The sequence below is a fragment of the Suillus paluster genome (assembly GCF_016628075.1).
Source record: "Suillus paluster strain FC165 chromosome Unknown EDB91scaffold_134, whole genome shotgun sequence".
NCBI lineage: Eukaryota > Fungi > Basidiomycota > Agaricomycetes > Boletales > Suillaceae > Suillus > Suillus paluster.
In genome coordinates, this window is record NW_024537694.1 from 1,815 (window position 1) to 26,606 (window position 24,792).

At 44.7% G+C, this 24,792-nt stretch overlaps 2 protein-coding genes across 2 annotated transcripts; one reads left to right on the plus strand and one right to left on the minus strand.

Moving 5' to 3' along the window:
* Positions 1–356: 356 nt before the first annotated feature.
* On the plus strand, positions 357–2,321 carry EDB91DRAFT_1255303 (uncharacterized protein; the record flags this gene model as incomplete). The annotated part of the gene is made up of 4 exons (XM_041323957.1): positions 357–428; positions 491–652; positions 1,838–2,040; positions 2,090–2,321. The coding sequence occupies 4 exons, from the start codon at positions 357–359 to the stop codon at positions 2,319–2,321; spliced, it is 669 nt and encodes a 222-aa protein (XP_041170398.1).
* A 328-nt stretch (positions 2,322–2,649) lies between these two features.
* On the minus strand, positions 2,650–3,481 carry EDB91DRAFT_1340090 (uncharacterized protein; the record flags this gene model as incomplete). The annotated part of the gene is made up of 5 exons (XM_041325700.1): positions 2,650–2,703; positions 2,734–2,753; positions 2,807–2,963; positions 3,035–3,127; positions 3,457–3,481. 5 exons carry the CDS (start codon positions 3,479–3,481, stop codon positions 2,681–2,683), a joined length of 318 nt encoding a protein of 105 aa, XP_041170399.1. The 3' UTR covers positions 2,650–2,680.
* Positions 3,482–24,792: the final 21,311 nt, after the last annotated feature.

The window sequence follows — 24,792 nt, forward strand, 5'->3', positions numbered from 1 at the left end:
TGTACTGCACTTTTGGCCATATCAGCATACCGTTTAACATCCCATGCAACATAGCCACCTGTGTGTCACCATTAATAACACTGATTAGTAAAGGTGATGTGATGGGATCCTCCTTACTAAGTAGTAGGGATTATCTATGCTGCAGCACTTCAGCACTTCCCGCAGCACTCAGCAGTCCCCTTAGTAGAATAAAATATCTTCGGTAAATAGTGTCTTAAAACATATGTTATATAATCTGCCTATTTCCAAGTGGCCGAATTACCGAGAATAACTGGTGGCTGCTATTTGCCGATTAACACCCCGCTGCCTCTCAATCATTTCCCACATCGTCTCAACTGCCTTGCTCATCACCCTACATGACGAGTTCTATCAATGTGCTCAAAACTTGCCCTTTTTTCTCGTTTCTTTCGCCCATTGACGTTGATAAGGTATGCCATCCCTTATTTCCTTGTATTACATCTAGATAGCTAACTGGTGAGTGTCTCCACAGCCCGTGTTTGCTATCAGCGCCTCCCCCAGTCCACTCTCCCACCTCACAGGCCAGCAACATGCGCTGTTCCAAGCACATGTCGACTTCTTCGCGGGTGAAGATGTCGGTCCTCAATTCGTCTCACTCCCTTCAAACAACTACAGCCCCGTTAACTCAAATATGGTGTGAAAGGCTGGATGACGAGGGCAGGCGAGCAGAACGCATGCGACGTGAGTAGTACTATAGTTGCCTTTCATTGTCATACTTACCACACTTCAGAAACACAACACCTTTGTGCCCTTATGGCTGAAGCTCAACTTGAATCAGGGTGAGACCACAATGATTCCATGCAGTATGATGACACCACCCTCGAATACGAGGATTTCAGGCAACAAGAAGACAACGACCTAAACAATGTCACTAGTGGCACGACATTTTCAGAATGTTTCCAGACATGTGTGCAACAACTGGTGAGCTACTTATTTCTTTTGCAAAATCCATTCAATGACCAGCACAGTGGTGTAAGAAGTCATCAATGCCAAGACCTGTGGACATGGACTCGGCGCTATCAACATGCACATGCTGCATGGTCTGAGCAAATCCCCCTCCTTGTTGAAGCTTACATGTGGTGGGCACACAACATGACTGAGACCAGCAGTGATCAAGAGGGCCATTTGTTTGGTGTAGTTGCTGTTGGTATTATGGGTATGTTTCTCTTTTTCACGTGTAGTACACACTAACACTGCCAGCAATGTGATAGACTTCACCACTAACATAGATATTCTACAACGACCTGGGGAACCTGCCAATGTGGTGCTACTGTGCTATGGATTACTCAGCTGCTCTCCAGTGCAACCCACTGTAGCTATTCATCTCCACTGTCTTGAACTCTACCATCAAATTTGGAGGTGACAATCTTCATTCAGCATTCAATCTATTACTAAAGTTCTTTGTGGCCTTCACAACGTACATTTTTTTGTTTTGTTTACTGAACATTATAATGTTTAACCCAAGGATTAGGTAACTTATTCTCGCCACTTGCAGGAGCAGTTTACAATAGCTTTTGATATATACCTTCAAGTCAAACAGCGAGGTCCATGCGATTGATCGACTGTGTGCTCAACCGAGACAGCACTGACTGGCATCTCAAAGGTTCTTGCCTGAGTTGTGCATTTGAAGTACGTCTATTGATCAAATTTCTATACTTGAGTCTAACATTATGTTCCTGCAGCAACCCAATGAACCACCACTCATTCCTCACAGACTTCACAGCATGGATGGCAACCACTCAGTCAAACCTCTGGATGGTTCAGGGTCTGCTGATCAACAGCTTGTTTCACAGTCACTATTTCATACCTGTCTCTGCAGGTTGAGCAGTTTCGTGATGATGTTCGTAACCAGCCGGGTGAACGTTCGACAAGGGACAATATTACCTGTACCAAAAAGTGGGCTGCTGCCAAGTCCATGGAGGAGGACAAGATATCTGTCTTCGAGCAGACTGGAATATTCATCTTGGCATGTCGGCATGGCTTCGTGGAATGTATCACAGAGATGAAGCGTAGCGGTGAACTGTACATCTTTCTTTTAAATGTATATACATTTGACTTCATTCTTTTCTAGCACGAAGTACGGACTTGCTGCTGTCAGCCGACTGCTTGAAGTCTGTGGTCAAGACCAAGGACTTGGCCATGACATTGGCTGCTCATCGCGCAAAACTATTGCTGCCAGTTCTATTGGCAATCTTGCCACCAGACTAAATCTTGTTGTCGCTGTCAACGCTTTTCATGGGTATGCACACAATTGCCCGGTGCCAGCTGCACCATCATCCACTTTACCTCCAAGGCTTCGGTAATGAAGACCTGGAAACATGTCAACATATTTTCTCCAGTTCTAATGGCGCTGCAGTTTTGATCTGCATCAGGAAAATGTGGATAAGGCTATATAGCCACCTATAGCGCTATAGACTGCTATACAGACTCCATAGCCCTATAGCTTGTATAGCCAAGTGCCCAATTGTGCAGGCTTACTACACCAGTGTATAGTGCTATATAGCTCTATTAAAGTTGCTATAGCTGGGTGGAACATACCACAACTATTGTAGCTATTATAGCTCAAAACACAAAGCAAAAATTTCTCTTAATAGCTGTTTGTTGCCATGATAGTGTTCTCAAAATTAAAAAAAAGCGAAAATTCCAAATTATATTTCAACTACTACAATACATGTAAACTAATAACTACAAAACAGGCAAAAATGCGAAAATTACAGGAGGAAGAGGCAAGAGAACTAGAAGGAAGAATCAGAGAGGAAAGATGAATACAAAAAAAAGAAAGACTTACCAAATAGTGAAAATTGCGAAAATTCTTGAGGGAAGAGGAGGGAAGGGAGCTAGAAGGAGAGGATCAGACAGGAGGAAGTGAGAGTCAGAGAAAAGACTTGCCAAATGGTCAAAAATGCGAAAATAGTTGGGGGGAGGAGGAGCAGGAGGGAAGAGAGCTAGAAGGAGAGGGTTAGAAAAAAGATTAGTCAAATAGTCAAAAATGCGAAAATTATGGAGGGAGACTTACCAGAGTTCAAAGCACCAGCACCAGTACCAGCACCAACAACATCAACACCAAGAGAAGGATAGAGAAGCAAGAAGAAGAGAAGAGAGGCAAAAACTCGAAAATTGTAAGAAAAATATGGAAGATAATCTAATGAGGGGGCAGTGGGGGGGGAAGGAAAGAATGGGAAAAGACTTGTTGGTTGACCGCATTTTTGCTTACATAAGCAGTGCCAAACAAAGCCACAACACAAGACTTGGTGAATTTTCGAGTTTTTGGTTAATAGGACTAGGATTATGACAGTAAGAAAAAGACAATGAAATTGACTGTTAGCATTAGGATTTTGAATACACATAAGGTGAATTTTCGCATTTTTGCTTGCATAAATAAGGTGTACCTTAACACTTTTGAACCCTTCAATTCCAAGTATTTTCCTTATAACTCACTAAGATCTTGACCTATTGAAGTCATTAGACTATGGATAGACTTCCCTTGACAAGGACTACAACTTTGATTTAATCGAAAAAAGTTCCCATGGTCAAGTTGCTTTCTTGAACCCTTCAATTTCGAGTATTTTCCTTATAACTCACTAGGATCTTAACCTATTGAAGTCATAAGACTATGGATAGACTTCCCTAGACAAGGACTACAACTTTGGTTTTCATCGAAAAAAGTTCCCACGGTCTACTGGGGTCTATAGTTGTTGAAATGTTTTACTTCTAAATACACTTACCAAACTTTATGGTAATATATAGACTTTCATGATGTCTATACTGGTCTATAGTGCTGTGATAGCTTGCCATAGACTGTATAGAGCTGTGGTGTGCTATCGGGGCTATATAGAGGATGGTCCTCTATATAGAGATATAGTTTTTCCTGATGTTTGGTGCCGAGCAGCTGCTGAAGCATAGCTGGGAGTGGGTATCAGGGGATTATCTTCCCCTGTACACCTTCCAACCTGTCACCCGCATCACGCAAGTTTGGGATGAGTATGTTGCTGGGTTGAATGGATTTCTCGCAGTCCGTGACCTTGACGAGCGCTGGCAGGCACACTGGAGACGTAACATCAGCACTCTGTGAACAGAAAACTGCCGACTGGAAAAAAATCACAGTTCTGGTCGAGACACTCACACGGAAGCCGAACTGGAGTGTCAACCTGGCACTCCGTTTTCTGCGCGAGAAGTACGAGACCCACCCTGACCTTAAAAAGCCTCGCACTGTTCTGTGAGTATCTGCAGAAGGGGGGTGGGAGTGGCACCAAGGATGCACTCGCAGCAGCTGCCAATTACCCTTGATTCATCTCTCGCTGACAGTCTTCTTCGCTCACAAGCTCGATCGAGCTCGATCTTCTCTATTTTCATTGGCATAATTTTTTCATACTCTACCTCTGTAATGAGCACATATTGTAGTATCACAGTTTTTCTCAAAAAGATCTATTTGATTCAGCAAAAAAAAAAAGAACTAGGATGGTAAGATGACGAGAATGCTGTGAGAATGCTAGCAGCAACCTTCAGTTCGAGAACACCACCAGCAAGAGAAGAATTGCACCCACAGACGATAAGATGAGAATGCTGACAACTTTCAGTTCGAGAATGCCACAGCGAGGCCTCGGAACGGGAACAGAGGAGGTTGTCTTGGGAGGAGTTGTCTTTTCAAAATGGGGAAGAGAGTCATCTGCAAAACCGGAAGGTCAGGTCATCTGCAAAATGAGGGACTCACACCTCTCTCCCTTTGTGGTATTACTGACCCTCGGTTACAAGGCCATAGTAGCATGGATCTATAAAGAAAACTAAGAGGACACAGCTGAACGAGAATGCGCCAAGGAAGAGGAGTAGAGGAAACACGCACGGAAACACACATCAAGAAGCAGCTGGCAGCCTGCAAGATGTCTCGCTCTTGCTCACAGTGTGTTCTCATCCTCATCGGTTGGCATGTATTCGGCGGGCAGCGGCAGGCTGGTAATCCTCCCTGCCTATGTACTCCACCGAGACGATGGCATCACCCAAGCGTGTACCGGTGGGTGGCTTCGTGACGCGCAGTTACCTTTTCGAGCGGCGTCACCCGTCACCTCGGTGGCGCACCGAAACCCGCATACATGTGGGTAGACTGTGTTGGTACATGCTGTTTCGATGTTTGGACTTTTTTGACTTTCTCACGGTCTTTCTGTTATCTATTGGATCCCCCTGCTATCAATTCTTTATGGATCCTTCTGGTAGTCAAGGAGTGAATTTATTGGTATGTATAGGGAACACTGTGATAGTCCGATCATAAAATATCAGTATATTCATGACATCAATACCCTGACATATTTCTGCCCAATTCTGGCTATGAGATGGCTTCAAATATGTACCACAGGTAATATATAAACAGTCTAGTAGTCTATGCAATGGTAATGTAGTAAAAAAATAGAAAATATGCGAAAATATGTTATAGTATAGGCAGAAGGAGACTTTGGATTGCTGAAAAAGATCCTGATACTGTGCTGATATATCTATATGATCAATATATTCTATATATACATAAGAATAGATCACATATTATCCTGGAGGGCTGGAGCTGCATGAAAATTTTTCCCAGGGGGAAAACTACCAGGAGAAGGTACACACATAGCACCACATGGAAGCATCCTCATGCCCTGAGCTTCTGGTATGTTATATATACACAAATGTAAGTTATGGGGAGAATATTTACAAGTGTCATATACCTGATCCGACCGCTCTGATACTGATATCCGCTCCGCTTTCTGACCCTTCCGCCCCATCCATCCTCCGCTCTGTCCAATCACAAGTCCACATTCCGCCCTACACTTCCGCTCAACTGCTCAACCAGTCCCCTTCCATAACCTCTCCATTCAACTGGATCTCTTTCCCCTTTTAGATATATACCTTCGCCATTGGTACATAGACCCTTACTTCCGGATGACCGGTAAATTCCTATTACCGCTCAATCACTGATCCGACACATACATATTGATATCCGCCCCGACTTATGTCTTCACCTATGTAAAATACTTACAAACTATATCCTTGGTACATAGCTTTACTACATAGTTATCCTGATCACTGCCTCATACATAGTAGTATATAACATATCATGTACTTAGGTATTTCTCCTCAGTCTTAATATTACTTGTCTTCTCGCAGTTATATCTTGTGAGAATTCTCAGTAGGACCTTGCCTCCTCTGGACACAAGTCTCAACTTGTTGTCACCTCCGACCCTCCGCTCCGACTTAGAGCTGTGCTCTAAGTTTTCCCCTTATTACTCTGCCCCTATCAAATATCCTCCTTCACCCCTCTGCATTATCCTCCACCTTTCCTGCCTCTACCAACATTCCCCTGCTCCTATCCCCTCTCCACATCACTCCCTGCCTTCTCTGCTCTGCTCCTAGTTGGCCCACCGCTAGTAGCTCTTACTCCCCAACCCTCAGAGTGGACCAAAGCGGTCCAATCGTCCTACCGTTGGACAACATCGGACCCGCTCCAAATTTGGGGCATGTACTCGGCTAAGGGCGCAGTGCAAGAGCTGAAGCCAAGCCCCAACCCCTCTGCTTCCTGAGTCGGCACGGTACCTAACAACAAGGCAATATGTCAAAACCCTGAAAGATCCAAATTGATTTATGTTTTGAGGGGTATGTGAGCTATCTACTAATGTAGGACACTTCAGAGATGCAATCAAGTGGTGTAATAAATCAATTTACACTCTAATACATGCTATATATCATCAGAATCGCTCCCCCACTAATGGGGCAAAAAATCGAATATGTTTTAGTCCTGGCCTCCTCAGTCCTGGGGTGCACATATTAGCACTGCAGGCTTCTAGATCATGCAGAAAGCAGTCTATTGAGTCTTTCTATGTATATATATGCAATTTACTACTTATATACAGGAGTGGTGTGTTGGAATCTGGCAAAACGAAGGAAACGGAAGACGGACCATAGAAGATGACAGTGAAACAGTACAAGTGCAACCAGTGAGTACAACGAGGCAACGCAGTGACGTCAGCCGAGGCTCATCAATATTGGAATGTCTATCTCTAAGTTATGGCCAATTTACTTATTATTTACTTATCTATCCTATCTATAGTATAAAGGACCAGTCGAGTTGTTAGAATATCTCAGGTCTTTTCATAGAGCCTGAGATGTAAGTCTCATATATTTTTCGTGTTATTCTACAGAGCTAACATACCATTAGATATTTATTCTACTAGGTACTTTACCTGCTCTTACTGAGGTCTTTTCATAGAGCCTGAGATATATTTATTCTACTAGCTCCCGCTTCGTGCACCGCTCGCCTGAACTCACTTTAGGTTATGAGCCCTGACACGGCCATGGAATCTTCACTCCCCAGCACCACTTCCACGCTATTCAACATCCCCAAGCTTGCCGAAGACGGCAGCAATTGGATTACCTACAAGGAACACATGTTGACCACAATTAGTGCTACAGGTATGATGCGAAATGCAGATGGCTGTGCCACGAGACCAGTACAATATAGTATTGACCCAACAACGAGCACCATCAAGAAGCTAGATGGCTTGATGCCTACACCAATGGAGATCGAGGAGATAGAGAAGAAAATAGATGAATATTTGCAAAAAGACTCACTCATGAAGCAGCAAATCTTCAGCATGATTACAGATTGTCTCTTACTGTGCGTTCAGAAGTTCGAAGATGCCTCGAAGATTTGGGAGGAAATCTGCCATATCCATGAGGGTAAGACTGAGTTGGTCCAGATTGACCTCCGCCGCAGGCTGCAGGACTTAAAGTGCGAAGAGAATGGTGACGTCAAAGCCCATTTCTCAGAACTCCTGAGACTGCGCAAATCCCTGGCAGGCATGGGCTCGGCGATAGAGGATCGCAATTTCCATGTGATCCTACTTGGCTCGCTCCCCGAATCCTATAGACCCCTCCTATCCTCCATTAATGCCGCTGCAAAGATCATGCAGAAGGCACTCACCCCCAATGAACTTATCACCGTCATCAGCGAGGAATATGAGTATCCAAGAAAGGGTCAAACGCGGCACTGATGGCCAAGAACGGACCTGGGAAGGGCCGCAAGCCCTCAGGAACGAACCAAGTCGGCGCAGACGTAATGTGTTTCAACTGCGATTGTAAAGGACACTATAAAAGTGACTGCTGGAGACCTGGAGGGGGCAAAGAGGGCCAAGGGCCGAATCACCAACGCCAGAAGAAAGGTAGCCATTCACCTAAGGAGGGAGCTAATGCAGCGACCTCCGAACCTACCCCACCAGAGAACTTCACATTTGCAACATCCAACCTGGCTAGCATAGCCAAGGAATTGAACATCCCCGTAGAGCGATGCAGCGCCATCATTGATTCAGGCGCCACATCTCACTTCTGCCCGGATTGATCCAAGTTCGTCAACTATGTCCCCATAGAGGCACAAGATGTTCATATGGCCAATGGATCTACCATTACCACTATAGGCAAGGGAGACATCATGTTGGACTTACCAAACAGCAAAGACCACACTCAGGTCACTCTCAAAGACGTGTTATATAGTCCTAAGATGGCCTTCACGCTCATCTCAACTAACAGGATCACCATGGGAGGCTTAGCCGTCCATTTTGAGGACAAGATGTGCAAGATTTTGTTGCCTGCCCCCAAGCGTAGTGTTATCGCCACAATCCCCCAGATTGCAGGTCTCTATAGTGTCGCAGGACGACATCAGCATCATGCCAACATCACACGAATGAAACTTACCATCTATGAGCTCCACCGCATGCTAGGACATGTCTCTCAAACCGTGGTTCTAGAGGCAGTAAAGAAGGGCCTGGTCAATGGCGTCGACCTGGACCCGAACTCCAAGCTGGAGTTCTGCAACACATGCGCCAAGGCTAAAGCAATGCGTAAGCCCTTCCCGAAGGAATCTGAGAATCGAGCGAAGATGTACAGTGAAGTCATCCACACGGACTTGTGGGGTCCAGCTCAAACCGAGAGCCTGGGTGGTAGCCTTTATTATATGACGTTTACCAATGACTTTACTCGGCAGACTAAGGTCAGCTTCCTCGCGCACAAGAGCGATGCGCTAGAGACGTTCAAGGCATAAACCTGGTTGTTGCAACAGCGCAATGGGACGCGCATCAAGACCCTCAGGTCTGACCACGGGGGAGAGTACTTGAGTCGAGAATTTGACAAGTACCTAAAGGAAGAGGGGATTCAGCGGCAGTTAATGGTGCATGACTCACCGCAACAGAACGGAGTGGCTGAGCACCTCAACTGCATGCTTGTAGAGCTAGCATGTGCTATGCTCCTTGCCCATGATCTCATGAACTTCCTCTGGACAGAGGCGGTTAACTACGCCACTTGGCTAAAGAATCGCTTACCTTCGCGTGCTATTCCAGACCACACCCCTTTTGACTTGGTCCATGGACAATGTCCATCGCTCTCGCAGGCCCACAAATTCGGATGCACCGTGTTCGTTCATGTAACGACTGGAGGGAAGTTAGACGCTAGGGCCAAGGAAGGACTGTTTGTCGGGGTGGATGAGGAGAGCAAGGCCTATTGAGTATACTGGCCGGGGAAGAGATGAGTGTCAATTGAGAGAAACATCAGTTTCAGCCCGGTGAGTGTGACTGTGGCAGCAGACATACTGGACGAGGGGGAGTCCAGAATGCCACCAGCAGCTCCTACCAACAGTAACGTCCAGAACATCGTGCCCCAACCACCCTCCACACCGCCCAAAGCACCTTGACAACTCAAACTGCCGCCAGCACCCAGAGCAACCCGCTCGCGACCTCTGCCTGGATATTACGCCACCCTGCACCCTGTTGGATTGAGTACTTACATATTGATGTCAGTAATCATAACATATACAGTAACTATGTGGACATACCCATAGCCATAACATATGCAGGAGTCATCATTGTCTTCTCATAATACTCATCGATCTTGTGGGCCACAGCATTCAGTGCAAGTGTGAAATGAGTATACTTTGGCTGTCCCATGCAAGAGGACCATGCTTTGTAGAGTGTCTCAAGTGCAGGAACTGCTAGGTGCAATGTGGTCCCTGTATCTGATGAGAATGCCTGCTGGGCAATGTCCACATACTGCAAGCAAACAATCTGTTAGGAAAAAATTATTGAAATAAATCATACATGCACAGAAAGCAAGTCTGCAAATTGGCCAACACGAATCCACTCTGCACTTGTCAGCCTTGGATAATCTATCTTAGCGCATTTTGTAAGATCTCGCTCCTGCAACCCCATCTTGTATACAAAAACATCAACATGCTCTTTGCTACTCTTGGCACGATTTAGCATGACATACATTGATGACCAGCAAACCTTCATATCAAGCGGAAGCTGGGTTGGTGGTACGACATTGGCCTTCTCTTGAACACATTTGTATAGCTCCTTCTGTTTTGCTGATGAGCATTCCTTTGAAATTTGTTAGCAAATTCACTGTATCAAGGACATCATGTAGACCTACCTTGACACAAATAGTACAGACTAGTCCTATCTCATCACGCTCACTCATATTCGAAGTGTCGGGTTCGTGTGCCTTGGGATCATGTGGAGTGTAATGTGGAGATTTACTGTATGTTGCAATTAAAGTTTGGGTTCCCAGATTGACAACATGAGCCAGACAGCTACAATGATACCATTAGATACAAAGTACTATATGTTATAAATGAACTTACTTTATCCTTCTTTCATGCCATGGGAACTTCTTCTTGTGTTGCTGATGGTAAAGCTGCACAAATTCATCAAGCATCATGCCATTATTGGCAGCGTTATCACATGTGACATGACCAAGCTATGAGAATGTGTGAGTACGGAGTGGAGTGATTGTGATACAAGTTTAGATACCTTGTGTGTGATGCCAACACAGTCCAATACCTTAAACAATGCACCACCGAGATGTTTTCCATTGTGTGCATTATTCAATTTGGTGAATCCAAGGAGTGCACTCTTGCATTTCCACATCAAGGGGCTGTCTTCCTGGATCCAATGACCAGTCACAGCGAAATAACCATCAGTATTACCAGCTTGCCATACATCACAGGTAATGTTGACAGCCCCACGAACAGCATCACTCTAAATCCCATTCAAATGACCATTAGACTGAAAAAAAAGATAGTAAACACACATTCAAAGTTGCCTTGAGCTTTGTTAAGTGATTTTTGAACATGCACATGATCTCCGCCCGTGTCGCCTTCCTTCCAGGAATTTTCACACCATTAGTCGCACGAGCAGCCACATCAATCATTTCTTTGAATTTCAGATGTCCAAGGGCTTGAATGGGCTCAATACACCAAGTATTAGCGATAGTACTATGACTGAGCAATGTAGACACACCTGGTCAGTCACTATAAGCCATTCAATAGCTGCTGTCTTGAACAGCTTGTCAGAGTATGGGACTACACGCTCTCCGAGCTTACATTCAGTAAGATGCGAATTGATGGCCTGTTGAGCATGGATGGCTTTGGCCTTGCGATCCTTGACATCACCCAGCAACATCAATTCAAAACCATTGGTTTTGGCCTAAGTTCGATATTTTCCCTAGTATGATAGCATTAGTTTATGTTCACTGCAATCAATGAGTACATACCGCAAAATTTGCTTCTGCGTGCCGATGAAGAGTTGTAGGTTCAGATACAAGAATACACCCTTTCCTATGAAATATGGGTGAGTGTGTGAGCAAAATTGACAACTGCAATCTTATGGACAGCTCTTGCATTTCCGGTGCTTCTTAATCTTCCCATTTGTTCCTGTCTGCTCAAATGCTAGCCCAAAAATTTGATCAAGATCAGCCATTTTACCTTCTCATGTCAAGGACACATCAACAATCAATTGGACATCAACATTGATGGGGATACCATCTATGTTGATATCCTCTGCCTCAATACATTTCTTTTTCACTGATCATGGTTTAAGTTTAATTTAATAAGAATATTCAATGGTCAATTTTAGCACTCATGGTGACACTTCAGATTAATATATGCACTTTCCCACATCTCCATGTCATTGTTGTCATCATCTTCGGAAATCTCCTCCAAGTCAACATGTGTTCTTTTCGTCTTGTTGGGGACATGCGAAGTTGATGGTGTGGCAGTCTCAGATGCAATAGATGTTGTTTCTTGAGAAGGGCCTGCCAGGGGTGAGGAGGTTGGCCTTTGAATTGGCTCAGTGCCCTCTGCCTGTTCAGCGCTTCATGTGGCCTCAGCAATATGAAAGTTGTTGACAGCCTTTTTCTGGAAGCAAAGAGTTGCCGGTTCTGCTGAATGAAGAAGTGCGGCAGTAGGCTTGGTTTTGCGCACTGGATGCATAGCAATATGAGATTCTCCCTCACCATCTGAGAGAATAGTGGGTGGCATTCGGATACTACGATAATGATCAGTTCAACCGCTTACTTCACCCCATATAAATATGAATATTGTTGATCATTTTTTAGCTAGATGTTCAGGATTTTCAGATGTTCAGATGCCTAATATTACAGAGAGAGAGTTAACAGACTATGTTGCTGTGATCAGGTACTGATATATTCGAGATGCTGACGAGTTTTTGACACCTGAACAAAGAGCTGCGATAAAAGTAAGACAATGTTAAGTCAATTGCACATGTTGGATGAAAATTGAAGCTGGAGAACACAGTGCTGAATGCTGTGGAGTGAACCTGCAACTCAGTGAATAGTGAATACATATATTAGACAAACAGTATGGTGACATCAAAGTGGATTCTCAAAGCGACCATTGTGCTTGAGCATCAGGAACCAATTTCGCTCAAATCAAAACTCATTCTATTTTTAAATGTTTGACCAGAATAATACCCTCAAAGCTGTGGCCTGAGCCACCGGCTCCCGGCTTTCCAGAATCATGGGCCAGGCCAAAGCCTTGGTCAGGCCATGACTTTGGCCCGGCTTGGCCTGGCCCACAGCTTGAGGCCAGGCCATGCACATCACTAGAGGTGGGGGAGACGAGACACTCAACAGGAGGAGCAATGTTCGTCTGCAGACAGCTGGGTGTATGTCAGCAGAGCACCATCTGTTATGAGAATTGCCCAATAGTCGCATCTTAGTAATTACCTTCGCGACTGATCATGTGAGACTAAAATCAACATTAGTTATGGCTTTAAGTTTAACTACCACTTGATCCTAAAATGCACACTGCCAACAGCTCCTTCTAGTTTGACCTTTTTCCCTGAACCAGACTTTGGCAGCACTGAAGTCTGATTCTGACTGTCTCCAACCGTGATGGTAGCCAGGCCTTGGTTTTGCAGCTATGAAGTTGTCCGGACAATGGAGATGGTCCTGCATGACTGTTAAGACTGTGCTCAGGGGTAAAGTGGAGTCTGAGGGGCTTGGCTTCAGCTTGTACGCTGCGCCCCTTACCCGAGTACGTGCCCCTAATTTCAGAATGTAGTCCGACACGAGTTCTATGAGTTCCGACAGGACGTTGGAACAGGGGTCCTCTGAAGGAGGACCGATGGACTACTAGGTGAGCACGGGAAAGTCAGGTGGGGGTTGTTCTGCCCAACAGGAGGGAGGTGGGAGACTACTGTGGTCGGAACCAACAGTAGAAGTGGAATGGAGGGGACTGCTTGGATGAAGTCTGAAGCAGAGCGGAACGGAGGGGATGGATGTGAGAGTGCGGGGTTTAGTTCCGACACATGGGAAGTCAGATGAGCAGAGGAGCAGGGGAACGGGGGAATAGGGGAATGGGGAAACAGGGGAATGGGGGAATGGGGGAACAGAGGAGTGGAGGATCAGAGGAGTGGAGGATCAGAGGATCAGAGGATCAGGGTGGCTGACCTAGGGAGTCAATCCCCTAGGCCAGCTAACAGGAGTTGACTAGGATCAGGCCCAAGTCAAAGCACAGAAGAGCAGGGCTTAGGAAAGGTAATATTCACACTGAGTATCTACAGACAAGTGTACATATGTTTATATACTCTAAGTGATGAGCATAGCAGAAGGCTATGTGCTGAGTGTACAGGATGACAATAGGATGACTGAGACATATGAGAATAAGGCTCGGGGAACAGTATGTACGCGATGGATCAGAATCGCTAGGGTATAGGAATTACCGGTGATCCGAAAAGCAGAACTATGATACTAAATGGGGATAGGACCAGTTGAGTGGTTCCTAGTCTAGGAGTGGACCGGTGAGGCGGTCGGACGGACTAATAGTCAAGTGGGGGAATACGAGCGGAACTGGAGGATCCGCGCGGGTCAGAAAAGCGGAGGGAGTAGGAATAGGATCGGGTGGACCGATAGGGCGGAGGAGTGGAACCCCAGATAGGGTCGGATGGAAGGGGTATGGGGTCGGACGACATAGGGGTAGTGTTGGAAAAGCGGAACAGGGTCGGGTGGAGGTAGCAGGGCTAATCCTGCTGAGATGCACTTTGTGCATTGTCAGGGAAGGAGGGATGGAGCGGACGGGGAAACAGGGGGTCGGACCAGGGGTGGGGATGTTCACAGGTGGTATTGGAGGTGCTCGGATCCGGTATATGACAATGACAATACATGTTCATAATTTGTCAAATTACAGAGCAACTTTCCAGAATCCAACAGTACTAGTGTCCTAAACAGTTAATACAAAATATTTAACTGTTTATAAAAATTGACATTTCAATGGTGTACCTACCTGTGTCTTGTTGACCACGACCTTCACAGAAGACTGTCATATACCTGATCCGACCGCTCCAATATTAATATCCACTCTGCTTTCCAACCACCTCTGCTCCATGCATCCTCTGCTCCATCCAATCACAGTCCGCATTCCACTTCTACACTTCCACTCGACTGCCCAACCGGTCCCCTTCCATAATGTCTCCATTCAACTGGAACCACTTTCCCCTTTTAGATATATACTTCCCCCTTGTTAGGTACCAAGCAGAGGGGTTGGGGCTTGGCTTCAGCTCTTGCGCTGCGCCCTTAGCCGAGTATGTGCCCTGAATTTGGAGGGGGTCCGACGTTGTCTGACGGTAGAATGAGTGGTCCGCTTTGGTCCGCTTTGAGGGTCAGGGAGTAAGAGCTACTAGCGGCAGGCCGACTAGGAGCAGAGCGGAGAAGGCGGGGAGTGATGCGGAGGGTGGATAGGAGCAGGGGGAATGTTTGGTAGGGACGGGGAAGGCGGAGGATAATGTGGAGGGACAAGGGAGAATATTTGATAGGGGCGGAGTATAAGGCAAAGACTTAGAGCATGGCTCTAAGTCGGAGCGGAGGGTCGGAGGGTCGGAGGTGACAACAAGTTGAGACTTGTGTCCGGAGGAGGCAAGGTCCTACTGAGAATCCTCACAAGATGTAATTGCAAGAAGACAAGTAATATTAAGACTAAGGAAAATATCTAAGTACATGATATGTTATATACTACTATGTATGAGGCAGTGACCAGGATAACTATGTTGTAAAGCTATGTACCAAGGATATAGTTTGTAAGTACTTTACACAGGCGAAGACATAAGTCGGAGCAGATATCAATATGTACACATCGGATCAGCGATCGGGCGGTAATAGGAATTACCGGTGATCCAGAAGTAAGGGTCTATGTACCGAAGGGGAAAGTATATATCTAAAAGGGGAAAGAGATCCAGTTGAATGGAGAGGTTATGGAAGGGGACTGGTTGAGCGGAAGCGTAGGGGCAGAATGCGGACTTGTGATTGGATGGAGCGGAGGGGGTCAGAAAGCGGAGTGGATATCAATATCAGAGTGGTTGGATCAGGTATATGACACCCCTTCAGTACATAGACCCTTACTTCTGGATCACCAGTAATTTCTTTTACCACTCAATTACTGATCCAACACGTACATATTGATATCCACTCCGACTTATGTCTTCACCTGTGTAAGTACTTACAAATTATATCCTTGGTACATAGCTTTACAACATAGTTATCCTGATCACTGCCTCATACTTAGAAGTATATAACATATCCTGTACTTAGATATCTTCCTCAGTCTTAATATTACTTGTCTTCTCACAGTTTCTACTTGTGAGAATTCTCAGTAGGACCTTGCCTCCTCTGGACACAAGTTTCACCTTGTTGTCACCTCCGACCCTCCGCTCCAACTTAGAGCTGCGCTCTAAGTCTTCTCTTTACCTCTCCGCTCCTATCAAGCATTCCCCCTGCTCCTCTCCACCCTCCACATTATCCTCTGCCTCATCTGCTCCGCTCCTAGTCGGCCCGCCACTAGTAGCTCTTACCTCCCAACCCTCAAAGGGGACCTAAGCGGTCCACTCCTCCTATCATTGGACAATGTTGGACCCACTCCAAATTCGGGGCATGTACTCAGCTAAGGGCGCAGCGCAAGAGCTGAAGCCAAGCCCCGACCCCTCTGCCTCTTAAGCCGGCACGGTACCTAACAAAGACCAACACTTGAACATTGTGCAGCAGTTTTTGAATCTATTAAGTGGCTGTGCTGAGCCTCATCAAATCAAGGATGGTCATATAACAGAGAGCATTATCAACTTGTTGGGGATGTCTGAGTCACAATGTCCAATGAATGTGCACATATTTGATGAGCAATGCAAAGCTATTGAAGGCTGTTATCACTAGGCTTGTGACCAGCCTGCCATATACTACCACAGACACTCACTCTATAGAAACTAGACACTGTTAATACCTCAGTCTCGATGGAATGGACTGAGGGAAGAGGCAATACAAAGGGAAATGAGTATATATATATGAGTCTGGTTTGAATTCCTATCAATTACACTCTGCTTGCAACACACTCAAGTGGTGTAGCCAGGTTGGTCAATCTTGGAGTAGCATGGCAGGGCAAAGTGAGGAGTTTGAAATTTAGTAGGTGCCGGTCATGCCAGTTGTGCCAGTGGTACTCAATTGTATGTAGTACAGCTTATGCATCTACCATTGTTCAGACTGTATAACATGTTAAGTTCTAACCATGAGTTCCATATGACCTTTATCACTTGCTGCTTGAGATGTGATTGAAGATCTCCCAATGGACTTTACAAGTGCTCTTTCAATGACACAACACCAGCAAGTTCTCTGTCATATACCAGATCCGACTGCTTCCAATACCACTCACATCTGCCCTGCTTGACTCTACACTATCCTGCTTTCCCACTCCTGCTCCTCCTGCCTCTGCCCCAACCCAGTCAGTCCACTCATTCCAACCAAGCACTTCTACTTGACCACCTCATTGGTTACCTCCTCACATAGGTTCCATTCAACTGGACCCATTTCCCCATTTAGGTATATACATCCCCTTTTGGTGCATAGCCAATCCTCTCAGATCACCAGTTATTCCTATAGCCGTCCAATTACTGATCTGTCGCATACATATTGATATCAGCTCCAACTCTTATGTTTTCCTCTGTAATCGTACTTACTAACTGTACACTCAGTACATAGCCTTCTGCTATGTACTACTGATCACTGCCTCCTTACCTAGAGTATATAAGATATCCTGTACTTAACCTGTAGTCTCCAGTCTTAATATATTACTTTGTCTTCTCCAGTTTTTACTATGGGAATTCTCGGTAGAACCTTGCTCAACTCTGGGCACAAGTCTAACCTTGTTGTGGCCTCTGCTCCTCCACTCCAACTTAGAGCTGTGCTCTAAGTCTTTATATCTATTTCCCTCCATCCAATAAACCTTACCTCCAATCCCCCTTGATCCCTTCTACCTCTGACTTACTTCCTCCACCTCTCTGCCCACCTACTTGTTGGCCTGCCACCAGTAGCCATTACTTCCCCAACCTTCAAGTGGACCAAAGCAGACCCCTCATCCTATCATTATACAACATTGGCTCCACTCCAAATTTGCAGCACATACTTGGCTAAGGGTGCAGTGCAAGAGCTGAAGCTAAGCCTTGACCCCTCCACTTCTCCCTCTGAGCACGGTATCTAACATTCTTGAGGCCTTCTCACAACTCAATCTTATTTCCCAAGGGTCACAACATCTGAAGTTGTTCCAGCTCAGATGCCTCATATCATTACTTTCTGCAAGACATATTGTACTTTGAACTGTGACAGGCTCTGGAAAAACCCTTGCTGTGATTCTTCCTTTACTGTTTTCTCCCAACAAGATAGCCATCACTGTCACCCCTTTAAAATTGCTGCAGCAAGATCATGTATGCTGAAGATACAATGTTATCACTCTCTTGAAACATTAAATCTGTCCCTATGAATCATAGGTTCAGGAGTTCAAGCAGGACAGTGTTCCTTCAATTGCCATTAATCATGATACTCCACATGACAAGACTCTCTGGAGTGTATGTGCAGTAGTTGTAGACTCCTAGATGCCATTGACCTGACTTTCCCACAGTGCTTGTCTACAGGAGCTTTCCATAACCTTCTTGTTGCACTGGAGCAATTCTTTCCTGAAGGTGGACACATTCCATGTCTCGTGCTGCTGCTGAAGGATCAGAATTTCATAAGTGGATTGGTTTTTTTTTCATTGATGAGGCTCATTTATTATCATGGCTGGAGAACCCAAGGCAGGCAAGAAGTTCACATTCAACAGAGTATATGACAACCTCACAGATGTACTGGTGCAACTCTCACTTGGTGTTCTAGTTGCCCTCTTCTCAGCAACTTTGCCACAGCTGATACTCCAGCGAATTATTAAATTATTGAATCTTTTGAAGGATATAATAGATACTTTCATACTGACCACCAATCATGGACAATATTTCATTTGATTTATAGCCAACATGCTTACCTCTTTCCAGGGTATCAATGTCACTCATATAAGGCTTGTGATCCAATGTTTATCACAATTGACATTTGTGAACATGAACAATGTGCTGGACAAGGGGGATGGGACTGACAGGCTTGCCTTGTCTTGATGATTGTAGAAAAGTGGGCATACAAGAGTCCCAAGGATGTGTAAGTCTCCCACAAAGGCCCACAGCAAAAGAGCAACATATACCTGCTATGCTCAAATTTGTGAACACTTTGACATGTTGCTGACAGTTCTTAGCTGAGCATAACAATGACACTACAGCTGAAGGTACAAACATTTCTTCACCAAGTTGAATATTGACAGTAATGCAGCTTTTGAGTACAATAGTGGATGTTGCTATGATCAGCATCTTGATACTACCAACATCAACTACTTTCTTCCCAAAACAACTTTACCATCAATCACTCTCAAATACAGAGTCAAATTTGACACCAGTAGTGTCTGTGATGCCCCTCCATCTTCTTCAACACAGCACCTGTCTTCAATTTCCACAGACAAAGTGTCTTGTCTTTCAAGCCTGTAACCACAGGCAAAACTGCCACAGCATGCAGGTGTCTGTGTGATATTTGAACTCTTGATTGGGTGTGGTGCTCAGAATGAGCTCTGCCATTTTACTAGAGGTTGAGGTGTGCTTGAGTAGGGATTGTAAGTATCTTACTCTAAGCTACAGAGATGCATATACTGTACATTTTTATGCTGCTTCACCACACTAACCTGCCTTGTGTTTTCATAGACAGGACATTATAGGCTGTCTGCCTCCACAGCTCCATTAAGGCTGGAGAAAGAATGCTCCCTGTTATAATCTATGCCTTCCTCAATAACATAACCCTCCCTACACCTCTGCCCATGGTTCCAACATGTATTGAAGGTATTGATATAGAAATGCCTACAAATGAACATCGAGTGAGGATGGGGCAAGTAGAATACATTGATGACAATGTCACGAAGTCAATCTCTGTGTGAATGAGGTAGTTCTAGCAGCTCATTCAACAATACTTGTCTGTTTTAGATGAGGCTTTTGGTTGTGCTTGGAGCAGGGATCTGAATATATGATTCACCGTAGGTATGAGTGTACATGGGCAGTATATATACATTTTTGAGTGGTTGATTAGGCTGGAATTGGCATGAAGAGCATATGGTGAAGTAAAAGTACTCTGTTAAAGAAAGGGATAGTGAAGTGTGAGCAGTAGGTAAGATAATGAGAAAGAGATGAAAGGAGATATAGGGGAATGTATCCATGTAACTTGGATGTGAAGAGTAAAGCTCTTCATGTTGGTTGAGTTATGTGGATGTGCTAATTGCATCTCTATCTGAAGGCTTGGTCGATGTGTAGAGGATATGGAATCCTTATATCACCTCCCTACTTTAAATATTGACCATCCCTGGTGTTATGGCTGTGTTCCACAAACTTCTTTTCTTCCTTTTCCCTTGATCCACACTTACTATGCATGTCTCTTATCAACCTATATTTAGTTCAGTGTGACTCAGATGCCTCATTGCTTACACATGTTGCTTACTGATCATTACCTATTATTACATCATACCCTGTACCCATGATACTATATAAACCTAGGCTAGGTGATGCTGATTCTTCAGCTTAACCTATGCTGATTTTCCTTTGACATCTCTGACTTGATTCTAAGATACCTCTTCGGTTCTTAGCCTTACTTGAATATTGGACGTTCTTTAGACACTTGTCTAGAACGTAACACAAGACCGACTGTCTTATTGACTATTGTTTGCCTGTGTTACACTTGGCATAACAAAAGGTTAAGCTCTATCACAAGATGACACTACTTTAGTAGTCATCACGAAACATTGTGGCTTGTAGAGAACCAGAACACCACACTTCCGAGTCAGAAGTAGAAGAAGAACATTACTCTGAACCCGGTTCCCCTGTTGAACCAGACAAACCAGAACCAGGACCATCATACACAATGCCTTCCCCACCTAAGAAAGACAATATGGGAGAAATCCAATTGAACAAACCAGCTATCTTCGATGGCAACACAAAGACTGCTAAATCATGGTGGATATTGGCAACCACTGTTAGGTACTGTGCTGGCTCAGGAGGTAGAGGGGTCGGGGCTTGGCTTCAGCTCTTGCGCTGCGCCCTTAGCCAAGTATGTGCCCCAAATTTGGAGCGGGTCCGATGTTGTCCAACGGTAGGACGAGTGGACTGCTTAGATCCGCTTTGAGGGTCGGGGAGTAAGAGCTGCTAGCGGCGGACCAACTAGGAGCGGAGCGGAGAAGGTGGGGAACAATGCGGAGGGTGGATAGGAACTAGGGGGATATTTGATAGGAGCAGAGATGTCGGAGGATAATGCAGAGGATAGGGAAAGGGGTGATAGGAGGATATTGATAGGGGCGGGGTAATAAGGGAAAGACTTAGAGCACGGCTCTAAGTCGGAGCGGAGGGTCGGAGGGTCGGAGGTGACAACAAGTGGAGACTTGTGTCCAGAGGAGGCAAGGTCCTACTGAGAATCCTCACAGGATATAACTGCAAGAAGACAAGTAATATTAAGACTGAGGAAAAATATCTAAGTACATGATATGTTATATACTTCTATGTATGAGGCAGTGACCAGGATAACTATGTAGTAAAGCTATGTACCAAGGATATCATTTGTAAGTACTTTACATAGGAAAGACATAAGTCGGGGCGGATATCAATATGTACGCATCGGATCAGTGATTGAGCGGTAATAGGAATTACCGGTGATCCAGAAGTAATGGTCTAAGTACCAAAAAGGAAAGCATATATCTAAAAGGGGAAAAAGGTCCAGTTGAATGGAGATGTTTATGGAAGGGGACCGGTTGAGCGGTTGAGCAGAAGCGTAGGGCGGAATGCAGGTTTGTGATAGGGCGGAGCAGAGGATGGATGGGGCGGAGGGGGTTGGAAAGCGGGGCAGATGATCAGTATCGGAGCAGTCGGATCTGGTATATGACAACCACCTACTTAGCAATCAATATCAGCATCTATGACACCGAAGCAAAACAAATTGCATTTGTCACATCCTTTATGCAGAAAGGATTAGCTAGCAAATGGGGTATATCTTGGTTAAACAAGAAGCACACCGATGAAGACCCTTTAGAAAGATGGACCACATTTAAAAAAGAATTTGAAACAGTCTTCTTTCTGAAGAACAATACCCTAACCACTATCAACATGCTCATGAGAGCAAAACAAACCTCCTTGGTCACCACATACATTATGTAATTCAAACACATTGCTGCAGAAGCCATCTGCATTAATCAAGACATTGAAACAACCTATTTCAGACAAGGACTAAAGAAGGAAGTCCAAGAAGCAATCCTCATTTGGGAGAAGATGCCCACTACCCTCAACAACTGGATTGATGCAGCAAGAGAATATGAATCACGAAGGCAACTCATTAACTCCACAGGAGACAGAGGCGTCTCCAACAAAAATGACCCATATGCAATGGACATCAACAAAATTGATGTAGATGAAGAAGACACCACTCAAGTACACAACACGAGGTTCTCACACTCAGAGCAAGACAGATGTTGCAAAATGGGGTTATGTTTAAAGTGTGGAAAGAAAGGGCTTATGAAGGATTGCCTTAACCACAGAGACTCCGCTCCAGGCTGGCAGAAGCCAGCTGGACAACCAGTCCGAGAAACCAAGATCGAACAAGACAATCAAGACACTGAGTATCAGGAATTCCTCGCTTGGAAAGCTTGGAAAGCGTTGAAAGCACCATCTTCTTCTAAGAAGGATTTCTAAATGGGGAGACCAAACCAGCATCAGAAACCCCTAGTACTTCTATCGGACTCATTGTATCTTCTGTAGGCAATTCAAATTCTATGTGCATTCCTATTTTGATTTAATCCTGCAAGTCTGATAAAATCGCCGAAGCAGCAGCCCTTATTGACTCGGGCGCCGCTGGAACATTCATTGATTGGAAATATGTACAAAAGAACAATTTCTCAACTCACAATCTCTCCTCACAAATTGAAGTCCAGAACACAGATGGAACAAAGAACAAAGCAGGAACTATTACTAAAGCCTGCAACTTGTTCTTCTCAGCAGGAGGATGCACTATGTTCACTACCTTCCTTGTAATGTCTCTTGGAGGCAAAGACATCATCCTTGGACTTCCCTGGCTCAAAAATGAAAACCTGCAAATTGATAGGACTAAAAGCAAAATCTCACTAGAAGAAGATCCAATCATGATCCAACCCCTTATCTCTGACAGGGCCAAATATGCTTCTATGTAACCAAAAATAGAAGAAGTCATTGATAAAGAAGCATATATTCCCTCGGAAAATGTTCCCTCGGAAGAACCCAAACTCATATCAGAAGAAGAAGATGACATTGAGGAAATCATAAAAGAACTAGCACACAACGAAGTTCTTATCACTTACATCAAAGGTGAAGAATTCATAGGGGTCTATGAAAGAACTAACTTTGACACACCACTTACTCAGGAACACATTCCCCCTACTTTCTCATTTGTGTCCCAAACAAACAGAATCTCTAAAATCCTTAACTCCACCAGATTTATCTTCTCACCTCTTCTGGTTCAAAAAGCTGCAAACATCGCACAACAATTAGCACAAGAGGCGTATGCTAAAGAAAAGCCAAAGACATTTGAAGAACTCATACCCAAAGTCTTTCACATGTATAAAGATGTCTTCGAAAAAGCAGCCATGGACACTCTACCGCTGTCCAGACCCTTTGACCATAAAATAAAACTGAAACCCAATTTTGAACCATGGTCCTGTAAAATCTACCCCTTATCTGCACCAGAAGAAAAGGCAATGAACAAATTTGTCGATGAACATCTGGCTAAAGGAACCATTGTACCATCTCAATCTCCACAAGCGTCCCCATTCTTCTTTGTAGGAAAGAAGGACGGATTCCTTCATCCCTGCCAAGACTACAGAAGACTTAACAACACAACAGTGAAAGATGCCTATCCTCTTCCTCGTATTCCCGACCTCATTGACAAGTTAAAAGGTGCAACAATCTTCACAAAGATGGATGTGAGGGCAGGATATAACAATGTTCGCATTCACGGACCAGATAGATGGAAAGCAGCATTCAAAATGTCACATGGTCTCTTTGAACCCACTGTCATGTTCTTTGGTCTCTGCAATACACCAGCAACATTCCAAGCAATGATGAACAACATCTTCTCCGACATGATAGATGAAGGGTGGATGGTCATTTATATGGATGACATCCTTATCTTCTCTAGAGACATTGAATCCCATCACCAATGGACCACTTGAGTCTTGCAATGACTCCGTGACCATCAACTCTCACTAAAACAAGAAAAATGTGTCTTTGACACTACTGAAGTCGAATATCTTGGCCTTCTCATTTGTCCCAGACAGATTTGCATGGATAAAGTCAAACTAGACGGTGTAGTTAAATGGGAACAACCCACGACCATCAAACATTTTCGATCATTCCTTGGATTTGCTAATTTCTATTGCCAATTCATCACCGACTATTCCACCATTGCACGACCACTCATTGATCTGACAAAGAAGGACACAATCTTCGACTAGTCAGATGCCTGTGATAAGGCATTCACTGATCTGAAAAACAGATTCCTCTCAGCCCCTGTACTCTCTATTCCTGATAAAGATGCCCCTTTCACTATCACCATCGACACACCCTTATATGCCACTGGGGGAGTACTCTTGCAGAAAGATTCAAACAGTGACTGGCACCCCTGCTCCTACCTCCTTCAAACATTCTCCCCCACGGAACGAAACTATCAGATCTTTGACAGAGAACTGTTAGCTATTATACAAGCTTTGGAATCTTGGCGTCATTATCTCAAAGGATCACAAGAACTTGACGTACTTCTGCCAAGCACAATAGCTGAATCACCGGCAAGCTTGATGGCTCTTGTTCTTATCCCACTTTGATTTGCAACTCCAACATGTACCCAGCAAAGATCTCTCTGTTCCTGACTCTCTTTCTCGTAGACTGGATCACATCCCCATTGATGCAACCAATAATTTGGATGTCACTATGCTACCAGATGGCTTGTTTATCAACCTCATTGACACTGCAATGCACAACAAACTCTGTATTTCTTCGTCCGTTGATGTTGTGGTACAGAAAA